The 12,409-nt window shown below is 41.5% G+C and overlaps 1 protein-coding gene across 1 annotated transcript in view; it reads left to right on the forward strand.

Moving 5' to 3' along the window:
* The window catches only part of LOC149456947 (calpain-2 catalytic subunit-like), a 78,328-nt gene that overhangs the window by 45,287 nt on the left and 20,632 nt on the right, over positions 1-12,409 (forward strand). Inside the window, exons 12-16 of the mRNA XM_089684235.1 lie at positions 3,775-3,983; positions 4,303-4,345; positions 5,733-5,795; positions 6,785-6,842; positions 9,906-9,970. Coding sequence (XP_089540361.1) covers positions 3,775-3,983; positions 4,303-4,345; positions 5,733-5,795; positions 6,785-6,842; positions 9,906-9,970 — 438 coding nt within the window. The remainder of the gene's footprint in view (positions 1-3,774; positions 3,984-4,302; positions 4,346-5,732; positions 5,796-6,784; positions 6,843-9,905; positions 9,971-12,409) is intronic.

Raw genomic sequence — 12,409 nt, forward strand, 5'->3', positions numbered from 1 at the left:
CCAACCAATTGCCAGTCCTCTTTTCTTTTCGTTCTAATTTCCCAGTATTCTTCTTCCCAGCCAGGAATCTCCATTCTTTGTAGATTGAGTCTGTCGCAAAAATTTTTCAAATCTTCTGGGAACCTAAGATATGCTGTAGTTCCATTTCTCCATCCTATTAGGCACTCAGGGGTCCCCCATCTATATTGCACCTTTTGTTCTTTCAATCTTTCCAATAGAGGTCTAAGGGTTCTCCTTCTCCATAAAGTCTCTGGTGACAAGTCCGCATATATTTGTAAGTCCTTTCCTTCATACATAATTACTGCTTTTCCCTTTATCCTCTTCCAAATTTTATCTTTATCTAGAAATTCACAAAATTTGACAAGTATATCTTGTGGCCTATCCTTTCCCGAATTTCCTTGGAATTTTCCTTGTCTAGAAATTCCTTCTATTTTATATTTTTCCATATTAGTACTGTCCATTATGGAATTTAATATTTTACAGACCATCTCTTGCAAATTTTCTCCTTTAGAATTCTCTGGGACTCCACGTATCCTAATATTTCTCCTCCTATTCCTATTTTCTTGTATCTCAGCCTTATAAAACAGTTTTTCTTGGGCTTTCCCCATGTTAACTATTTCTTTTTCCAATTCGGCAATAATTTGGGACTGATTCTTGACTTTTTCCTCCGTTTCTTCCACTCTCACCAAAAGGTGTCCCAAATCATTTCGAATATTTACAATTTCTTGTTTTATTGTTTTCTCCAGATCTTTGAACATTTCTGCCATTTCTTTTTTGTTTGGTATTTGTAGCTCTGTCTCCATCTCTGTATTAGCCGATATTTGTTGGCTGCTAATGTCAAGGCCTAGTGATAGTCTAGGGCTACTTTCCAGGCTTAGATCTACTTCACCTTTTCCACTTTTGCCCTGAGTCCTTTCTGGGGTTATATTTCCCTGGGAAGTGTATTTTTTAATAGTGCCAGTCTGAGTCCCTTTTAGCCCACTTCCTTTTGCGCTTTTATTTTTCATTCTTCTATTGCTCTTATTCTTCTTTATAGGCTCAGGGGTTAAGGAGAGATAACTATTAATATATACGTCACTACTTATCCACTCATTTGATTTTCAAGCTTTTCATTCATCTTTCCTCTTCTCCTTTTCACTGCTTTATATTTCCCACTCAAGGGGATCCCCTCTCTTCTCTCACACACTGCCTCTCCCAACAGCCCACAAGAAGCACATAATTTTATTGAGACTCGGTCAGAGTCACTCACCCTGCTCGTATCTCTCTTCTTCTCGGGGCCCGACCAGCATTTCTCTCTGTCCTTCAGCTAGGCAGTGTGTTCGTTTTAGGGGTTCCTCCAGAAAAATCCTCCTCCTTTCTCTCTCCAATCCCCCGTGTCTCTCCTCCTTCAGAAGCAGGACTCAGAGCAATGGGCCAACCATCAGAGCCCCAAACAACGGACCGACCAGCACGACCCCCAGCAGTCCAGCAACGGTCAAGGTCCCAGCCAAGAAACCGGCAGACAGAGCTCCGGGTAGAAACCGGCTAACAGGGTTCTGAGCACTGGGCTAGGATGCAGAGCTCCGAGCAGTGAGCCTACCAGCAGGGCACCAGACTATCGGCGCTAAAACAGGGGACCAGGTATTGGGTCGGCAGCCGTGCTCCAAGGAGTAGATCCGGAGGCCGATCAGCTCCTCTCTCTCTGCACCAAACACCGGCCGGCTTCCTGGTTTCCCAGTGGTGCTTAGCGGCCGGCCACGTGGCTGCACCGCTCCACCTTATCTCTCCGCTGCCCGACACACCTTCACCCCGAGCACCGGAGCCGGATCCCTTCTCACAGATCAGCTCTCCCGCAGGGTTCCTCCATCCATCCAAGGGGGATCACCGCACCGCAGCTCCACATCACAGGTAGGGGTTTGGGGAGGTGGGTGAAGGAGCTTGTCCGAGAGCTCCTACATCTGGCTCTCGTCAGCCGCCATGGTTAGGCTCCGCCTTCATTGAGTTTTGAGCGGCTGGATCACTTGATCTGTATTGGGGGAGGGTGGGATCTGTACTGGGGGGAGACCTATAATTGGAAGGACTGTCTGACCATGTTAAGCCTAGTACACACTGTTAGAAAATTAGACAAGCAATTGCTCATATCATCTCATGTTGAAAACATGCCTAAAATGATACAAAAATTCTTGAACAACAGAGGGCAACATCCCACTTACGTAGCTATGGTCTGTGTCTAGTCTGTGGCCATACTTTGTTTCTGAAAATGCACTTATTCATTTGATTTTTATAGGGAATATACTAATTAAAAGAAATTTGGATGTTATGATAACTAACAAGAAAAAAATTTCCACCATGTCCCTTCAGAAAGTTTTGTGTTTAAAGGAGAAGTATAGCCAAAGCTTTTTTGCCTGCACTTCTCTTATGGATCATAGCAGTGCAGTTCAATCTGCACTCCTGTAACCCAATATCATCCAACAGCTGGCTAAAGCCCACTGTCGGCTGACATCACAGATCCAGCCCTGGCTCTAAACAGATCCCAACCATTCAGGATCCACCTAGAGGCCTAGACCAGCACCTGGCTAAGCTTCTCAGCAATCCGCTGAGAGCCTGAGCAAGCTGCTCCTGTCCCCTCCACTAGAACGATGGAGGGGCAGAGCAGAGAGCATTGACTGGCAGTCATGACTCTCTGCTTAGAGGGGAGAGGGGGAGAACTGAGAGATCAGCTGTGTTTGATCACTCGGTTCTTACTACAGAGCCGGTGGGGGACAGATTCAACATGGGGTAAATGCTGCATCCACCCAGGTATGTTTTTTTTTGTTGTTGTTTTTTTAAAGCCCATATTTCTCTGTTAAAACAACTGTTTCATCCCATCTCTGTATTGTTTCAATTGTTACTACAGTTTATACAATAAAGCCGAGCATACACTGAAATTGAAAATTTAGCCAGTACAGCAGGGACCAGATGAATTCCGATTGGTACTGTATATAGTAGTCCCTGCTCAACAGAAGCTGATTGTTGTATTAACAGAAGTTCTGTAGAAAGGGACATGCTAGAAAACTGTAACCTCTAATTAGTGTATTCTGACAGTAGCAGGAGCCATTGTCAGAATACAATGTCCTGGCAGGGGGATTCCATCATCCACCTCGTTTGTGTGAACAGAGGAATCTGTCGGGTTTTTTTACTTCAGCCTGTTGGCGGAGTGGAAAAAAACCAAAAACATTTATGACCAGCTTTACTGTCTGACTCTGTTATTGTCCTATTCAGTCTGTTACTATAGTACAATATATGCAACAGAGATTATTTTGTGTTCCTATAGTGTACACAGAGATTGTCTGATCCCAGTGTTTTTATTTATTATGTCACATTTTATAAACTTCAGAGCATGGTCTTTCACAGTGATTTTCTAGTTGCTGGATCTGTGGCTAATTATCTATTTTTCAGTGGATTCAATTATGGTGTGCTGTGCTCCATATTGATGGTGGCCACGTCTGAAACTGCTGTATGAAGTTTGTAACAAATGGCTCTATATTTTTGAGCTGTATCCATATTGCAAACCAGCAATTCTGGATCCACAGATGGCCAAGTATAGGAAATATTTGAAGGGTTCCACCCACTGTCCTAAAATGAGATATAAACCCCCTATTTTTTGGATTTGTGATGGAAGTGAGAATTTTAAGAAGGCTACACTGTGCTGTATTAATCCCACTAAGTGTTAATATTTTGGTATAAGTTTGTTTTAATTAGGTAGCAGACATTCTTGTACTTATTATATAATTCTAGTCATGTTGTCTCTCCTAGTTTGGTCAAATACAACAGGTGTCTAAGAGAGTGGATGTTGTCTCCAGTCTGATTCCTATGGTTCTCACACCATATGTAGCCAAGCGAGATATCACCGGTCGCTATAATCTTCCGCCTGGGCAGTACCTGATCATTCCCACCACCTTTATGCCTCATGAAGAGGCTTCCTTCAACCTGAGAGTCTTCACTGAGACTAATAACACATTCAAGTAAGGCAAACATCAACAAATTCATTCAATCAATTATTTGTGCCTCATGAAACATTTCCTTTCTATGTATATAGTTGCCAGAACAATATTCTGGGCATAGGACTAAACTCTTCTGAAAAGAGAACAAAAATAAATACAGGTCATTGCTCAGATCCATTCCTAAAAATTGCACCATGTGATACTTAAGAACATTGAACTCTGTACAGTTTTCACTTACATTACAAATTTCTACATTGAATGGTTATAAGTGCAACGTTTTTCTTAATTCTTGAGTAAGAAAGCATTTACAGTGTTCTCATTGGCCTATGTTCTTCCTCAGGGAGGTTGACTGTGAGATCAGTGCAAAAGGCAAGGTGTTTCAGGTACGTGTCTTCCATTACAAGATGTGTTCCACCACTGTGCTTGTAAAATAAAGTATTGCGTACATGAGTAAAAGTGAAGGTTTAACTCTGATTTATGAAGAGTTCTTTATGTTCTATTTTAAGAACAGATTTTGAGGATTTTTTTTCCAATCTAATCCTTTTTTTAAAATATTGTTAAAAAGTTTCCCCTCCCTAATGGAGTGCATACAATCTTCTGCTTTCAAGGCAGATGCTGTAACTTCACAATGGGTTTCTCCTTCCTTGATGTGTCCAGTCTTATAAAGCTCTAAAGATGCTTAATTCTTATTTTTCCCTTTAACAAAAGTTCACGTTTGAACCTTCTGGACTAAATTGCTTTACAACTGAAGGCAAAACTTTTTTATTTAGTTGTTATTAGTTCCAGATTAGAACACCTGCCAGGTTTTAAATGCAGCCCCAGAATTTGACCAGAACAGAAATAGAGAAAATCTTTCAATGGCGACACTAGTTCTGGTGACTAACAGGGATTTCCTCTCACTTCTTGTTGTGGCTATAGGACAGAAAGTGAAGAGATGTCTCTCCAACAGGACACAGATGTCAATATAAACACAACAATGGTTATAACCCTCCCCTACTCTCTCCAAAGTGAACAATAAAAGTTTTTACTTCAGTTTCACTTAAATTCGAGGGTTTTTTTTTAAATATTGGCCTACACCAGTTCAAATTTCCTTGCAGTACTAACTTTCTGCTAGCATTATTCAACCTACTTCCTGTGACACTTGGGTGTCAAGGACACATTCCCTGGAGAAGCACCATAAAACCATTTTAAGGAATACTGCACAGAAGAGGTCATTACGTGGAGTGTCAGCAGGGGCGTATTTACCACAAGGCAAACAAGGCATTTGCCTAGAGCAGCATTTTTCAGGGGGGCAGCACCACCACCCAGAAGAAGGGACACACATGGCATGGGCAGGTGAGATCCAAGAGAGGCTGAGGGCTGCTTGACGGTGTATGCAGGGTCTAACTCATTCCCAGGGATGTCCGGAGCTGTGAAGGTGAGTGTCTTTCTAGCGCCGGGCGCTAAATATAAATATGCCACTGAGTGTCAGGTCATTACAGAAGCATGTTGTGTGCAGCATTCAGGGCTGCTCGCTGCAGCAAACAGAAAACAGGTAAGAGAATGCATAAGGTCATATTTATACTGCATGATGGAAACTTTTAGGTAGTAAAGAGCGCATTTGCTTCAAGACTCAAAGTAGGAGTAAGAAACATCTGAAAATATGAAACAACTCTGCTGAAATATTGTTTGACCGTGAAAAGAAATTGTCATCAGGAAAAATATCTGCATAAATAAAAAACGATCTCTCTTCTCTGGTGTTATCTTTGATTTATGTTCTTGTTCCTGCAGGAGAGTGAGCTCCGGATGACAATGGAAGAATTTACCAACCATTTCAAACGCCTTTCTGGACAGGCAAGGAATATCATTTATGTACACCTTTACTGGGCAAAAGTAATACACACTTACACCAAACTTCTACTGTGGAAAAAAATAACAGGTTCATTGATGAGCGCCCTTGTTGTCTATTGACACCATAGGTGTCAATAGACAACCTATTGCATTGGGGTGTGCACTCCAAAACTCAAATACGTGTGTGTGTACGCATGTGTATTGGAGTGCACACTCTAATGCAATAGGCTACATACACCTACGGTGTCAATAGACAACAAGGGCACTCATCTGTACCCTCACAGATCATTGAGAACTACAAGCTGTCTGCCACAATGCCACAGATTTCTGTGGATGAATGTTGCAACTGTATGGGTGGAGATCCACACAGCCATGCCGTTATAAAATGTAACAGCAGGTGCAGGGAGAGGATCCCTCACTCGCTGTAACATGTGAGGGGGTGAGCGGGGCACGAGCTGGGACATATTATGTCACACACTAAAAACGGGTGTAATATGTAAGATGTTCTGAAAGGTGAACTTAGCCTTTAATAAACAATCCCTGCATCCTAAGATGCTTACCTGCCCTTCTGCTGGCCTGTTTACCCACCTGAAACTTGAGAAACAGCTTTTTTGTAAATTCTGGGTCAGTCTGGTTAGGAGCTCACACAGGTTTAAGGACCTTCCCTTATCCCATGTGGCATTGCTTAAGCCTGACAATTGGCTGCATGGAGGTCTGAGAAAGACTCATATGCCATTATTCCTGGAAGAATTAGGTATTTCACAGGGCTCTGACAAGTGAATAATGCATTAGATAAATAGAGTAAACGTTAGCACCCCTAATGGTTGGTTCTGGCTGTCTAGCAAACCTGATACTTTTACCTGATGAAGTGCATATTTGCAATAAGGTTAGAGTAGCATGAATTCAAATTACAGAGTCTCTTTAAGTGTAGGTCAATTATTGTGGTAAGAAGAGTGTATTCTTTCATTTTCAAAAATTTTGTTGCATTCCAGGACCAAGAGATCAGTCCTGAGGAGTTACAGAGGATCTTGGTGCAAACCACATCAAAACGTAAGTGGCAGAATAGAAGTTTAAAAGCTACTTTTCTGATAGGATCTAAAATTGTATGGTTTCAACTGAGATACATTTCTAAGAGAGCAGAGTTTAAAAAATAAAATGCTTTAAATCACAAATTCGCTATCTTATCATAGTGCAAAGTACAGCAACCCACAGGAACAATCAGAATTTAAGTTTCAGTATTTGAACTTTAGTAAACTGAATTCTAATTGGTTGTTAAGGGTACTTTGTATATTACCTTTGCTTTTACGCTACCTTATTGGATTAGCCCCAAACATATATCCTTATATTGGCTAACAATTCCTGAAAATTACTTTTCTTTCTTCCACTGACAAAGAAAATATCTTAATCTTTTGGGTTATAACACCACCCACAGGAGGACTGGATGTTGGAAAAAAAAAAAAAGTTAATCCAGGATAATTCTTCCCAATACCATCATGCCTTTTTTGTGTCCCTGGAGAATGGATGTCTTTTCTACAACTCTGCTATGTTAATACTAAACTTATTTTTTTACTAGCACCATTTTTGTTCTTCAATTTTTTTTTTCATTAAGACTCTTCTCTGCATCTTTGTTGGGGATTTGTCCCTACATCTGCAGCTTTCCAGCACAGTCATACTTAGCATGGCATATGGAGTATCGCGTCTGGACCACACTGGACTGGAAATTGCAGGGATAGTCTAGAAGTGACCTTCATGCACAGGGCTCTGTATAGGGTGCCGTCCAGACTCTTTTCTGGTAAAAGTTAGCTGCGACAAGCCTTCCAGGTCCAGAGCCGTTGGCGTTGCCTCAGTGCTTGTCCTGACTCTGAAGACTCACCTAAAGAGTAGGTTAGTCAGCCAAAACACAATTATTTAGGTTGGAGTGTGCCTTGATTCCCTGCTCCCACTGTTTTTTCTGCAGAAGGGGTTAGTACTGTGAGACTGAGCACTGATACAATCTGCTGGGTGGAATTTTGTGTGCTCTCTTTCCTGCCATACAACATCATGGAAGCATCTCTGCTGCTCCTGTTGGAAAAGAGCCACAAGGAAATTTGATCTTTGATCTATTCCTGCTGTCCACCTACAATGATTCAGGTCACCTCCAGCCATTTGATCTTCACATGCTACCAGCTATTCAGGTTTCATGGGCACCTGAGGTCTTGCCTCTTACCCTGAGCCTTTACATTACCTTTGCATCATGTGAGTGCATCATGTCTGATTGTAGACTTGGGGGTAACAGTTCCGCTGTACCTAGTGCTCCCAGTTTACATTCTACTAATGGCTCCAGTGCTGCTTTTAGCATGCCTTCTGACAGCGCCAACATGTTTAGCCTGGAATCATGTTATCCTCTGATTTTAGAATCCATTTCCTCAACTGCAGATTCTATATTTGATTTGCCTGCGGCCTTAGTGGTTTGCTAGCACTCAGCTGCAGAGACTCTGATTCAGAGTTTCCCCAAACTTTCACTGATGAGCTTGCCTCTGAGGCATCTATTTCCAAATGAAAGGTGACCGTTTCAGCTCTTAAAGATGCAGCATGCACCACTCTGAAACTAGAAGATCAGCCTGTTGTTTATACCAGTGCTGTCTTCAACCATGGGTCATTTAAAGCTTCTAAGGTTTTGTAGACTTTCCCCTTGCACCTGCTTTTCCAATCATTTCTCTATGAACATTGGAAACATTAATGCAAGCCGTTTGGTCCCTTTAAACTTTTATTGGCCTTGTGTCCATTTAGTGAGAATTGTTTTGCAGAAGTAGTCTATTTCCACAATGGACCTTGCAGTGTCCTGCCTTAACTGGGTGCTTATCATTCTGTTAGAGGATCCGCCTGTCTTTAATAACCTAACCGATAATAACTTAGAATCCCTTTCTTCAACTCTGTTCTTGCTGGTGTGGCCTGCCCTTCACCCAAATTTTGCTGTGACCTTACTTTGTCAAACCACGCCTGCCTGGTCAGAATCCCTTAAAAGAAATTTGACCGCTGCCGAATCTGATCCCTCACTTACAGAACGCGAGAAGCAGATGGGGGTAGCATTAACTTTCAGCTGTGATGGTCTGCTAGGAGCCTTCCATCTAATTCTTAGTATGTGTCAGTTGATATGTGGATAAAGTGCTGGATTGTAGAACCCTTGATTACAAAATGTTTGATTTACATGGCCCTCAAAGGACAGCTTCTTTTCTGATCAGCTCTTGACAATATCATTAAGGATGTAAGGTAGCTTCAGCCCTTTAGCTAAACTAAGGCATTGTTATCCTATGACATTATCCAGCTCCAGTTCATCAGAAGGAAGTTTCCTCTATTATCTGGATATGGTTAGGGCTGTGAGCGTCTCTCTCAGCCTATGCTTCCTTTAGGAAGACTATTTGTAATTTCTGATGGACCCTCTAATGTGGCTCCAGCTTCGCGTTCCACCATATCTAGGTGACTCAGGACCATCATCTAAGCCTATGGTCTCAAAGATTGGGTTCCACCCTTTCCTGTCAAGAAACAGTCTACGAGATCTGTGAGTGCTTCCTGGGCTTTTGAGCATCAAGCAACTGTTTCCAAGGTTTGCAGGGCTGTCACATGGTCTTCTAGTCACGTGCCCTCTAAGTTCCACTAGATTGACATTGTGGCCTTATCTGATTCAAGCTTCAATTGGCGGCTCTTCAGGCGGCTCTTTAGCTGCAGGCATCCCTCAGTGCTCAGTTGTTTCTTGGGCCTGCTTGTTTGTTTTGTTTTTGCTTTTGCCCAGCCCTGAGGTGGACTGCTTTTGAATGTCCCAAAGGTTAAAGACTTCATGTGTTCATCAATAGAAGGGAAAGAAATTAGTATTTTCGTTCTCAACGTAAAATCCTTTAATTTGAATTAATAGAGGGACACAAGTCCAGCCCACTGTGTTTACAGTCATGCTCTCTGTACTGCTTTATAACAAAACCAAGGCATGTTGGTAGGGAAGGGGTTATCCTAGTTTAACCTACATTTTTTTGTTTGCAAGTGTCCAGTCCTCCTGTAGACAGCAGTATAACCCAGAGGGTATGAATTCCTATGTACACAGTAGTTCATAATTTTTCCTAACAACTTACTTCTTTGTTTCAGACACGCACTTGAAGACAGATGGTTTCTCCATGGAGACCTGTGAGCAACTTGTGAAAATCGCAGATGTATCCTTAGCAGCAGAATATTGTACCATGACAGCTGTTGACAGAGACAGGGCAATGTAGCAGCTGAGGTGGTACCTTTTATTGGATAACTAAATACATTAAAATTGTAAGATTTTTGAGAGACAGTGTAGGTCCTTGGACAATATATAGCAATACCACAGATCTCCAGTTTCTTGTAACATCTGCCATTGCTTGTGCCACGTGGCAGATTCTGGGTCACGTGGCAGACTTTGGTTATCTGCACTGTGACTCAAAGATCGTTGAGCAATAAAAGCATTTTTAAAGTGGTTCTAAAGCCTCAAGGTTTTTACCTTCATGCATTCTATGCATGAAGGTCAAAAACCTTCTGTGTATAGCATCCCTCCCAGCCCCTTTCAATACTCACCTAAGCCCCCTCACAATCCAGCAATGTGCACTGGAGTCTCAGCTATCCCAGGACTCCATCATTTTGGCTGAGATAGAAGCGGGAGCCATTGGCTCTCACTGCTGTCAATCACAGCCAGTGAGCCAATGAGAAGAGAGAGGGGGTGGGGCCGAGTCATATATACACGGAGCAGCGGTGCCCCCATAGCAAGCTGGTTGCTATGGGGGCATCCGACAGGAGGGTGGGGGAAGGAGAGCCTTGCGAGGGACCCAAGAAGAGAAGAAGGGCTGCTCTGTGCAAAACCACTGCACACAGCAGGTAAGTATAGGCATGTTTGTCATTTTCTCTTTAAAAAAAACCTACGGCTTTAGAATCACTTTAAATAGAGAAAATCCAGATTTTTACCCCTAGGTGAACTCTGAATGGCCTAATTTTGATCCACTGCTGTATTAAGATGTTCATCAGGGATAGGATTGGGCCATTTATGTGCACAGTTAATCAGTGAAAGGTTTCCCTTAAACTCTGGATGTGAACCTACTCTAGAGGTAGGTTATCCCCAACTGAGAGTTAATTTTGGGTCCTGGGACTCACATTGGCTCAGTTCTGCTTTCATGTAAGAAACACATATCCCCTGTGGGTTACACAAAGCACTAAATCTCGGTTCACACTGATGCGGTGCGGGGTTCGCAGAGATTCCTGTGCATTTTCCACACCGCATCACAATCGCACAGTGTTCATGCGACCTGCTGCTGCTGTCAATGTTAAGTTAACGACGCGCCAAAAACAGGTTGCAAAACACAGCGCCTTTGTCTGAATCGGATCACATAGGTATGAACACCCATGCCATCCGATTCCAATGAAGCAAAGAAAGGTGCTTTCCCCTTTTTCGTGCAGATGTGGTGCAATTTGAGCCATACAAAACGAATGGGTTCAAGTTGCACCGCACAGAATCACATGTGATTTGAACAGGAACGTGGAGCGAATCCTGTGTGGATCACATGTGGTTCCCCATAGCGCATCAGTGTGATCCTAGACTGTGGTGGTTTATGTAAGGATATATTTTACTTATAAAGGGCGTGTCCCTTTCCCTTAGGTGAAATATTACAGTGCCTCCAGCCGTTAAAATACGGCAAATATTTAGTGAACCAATAATTTGGACACCTTGATAATTTGATCACCACTTATTATTATACCTTGAATTCTTTTAGCCAATATGATTTCGTACCATACACACAAAATTTGCCTTATAATAGATAAATATAAAAATTTATTTATGTACAAAAATTATATATATATTAACACAAAACGCAAAAGACTGGTGATAAATGAATATTGGTACACACAATCAAAAATATATCCTACCAATGTAAGACACAATAATAAGGTTTCTAACTAATTACATCAATATCACAATTTTTAAATGATCTGATTATTTATTAAATTTATTAATAATTAATAATTTCGAGTATCTCAAAGGTTATATTCTCACAAGCCGTGGCCATAGGATTGCAAGAAGCTAGCCCTTGATATTTTATACTCTTGATTATTAATATTCAATAAATTATGAAATATGGAAAAAAAATTATAATATGTCAACAAACAATTTTTAACAGTAAAACAGGATCTCTCTACATATATCTAACTACCCAATATTGTTGTGATACACTAAGGTAATTTTATGATTCCACACAACAGAGAAAATAGGTAATACAAAATCAAATAAACAATCTCACCGCACCCGGCATTCAGACTAGGCAACTCTCCCGTGGATTTAGCTGGCAGTGGAACGCCTTTAGAAATGATATTATAGGGCAAGTGATAGATATTTAGTATGGGAGAATGTAGGAAGTTATAAGGATAGAGGTTTAGAAATTTAGTTAAAGTTTTAGGAAGTTTGAAAGTATGGAAGAGTAGTTATTCAGAATCAGGTCTTTCTTCAGTCAGGTTTTCTTTTGCTGAGGTCTTTTCTTTTGATGAGTTTTTTTCTTGATGAGGTTTTTTTTTTTTAAAGGTGCATGGGCTTTTTATATCCACTAATCCATCCATTGTTCTAAGATACCTTCCCACCAGGCTTC

The sequence above is a fragment of the Staurois parvus genome, unplaced genomic scaffold, assembly GCF_062004578.1.
Source record: "Staurois parvus isolate SC_StPar_1 unplaced genomic scaffold, SC_StPar_1.0 ptg000340l, whole genome shotgun sequence".
In the NCBI taxonomy this organism is placed as follows: Eukaryota; Metazoa; Chordata; class Amphibia; order Anura; family Ranidae; genus Staurois; species Staurois parvus.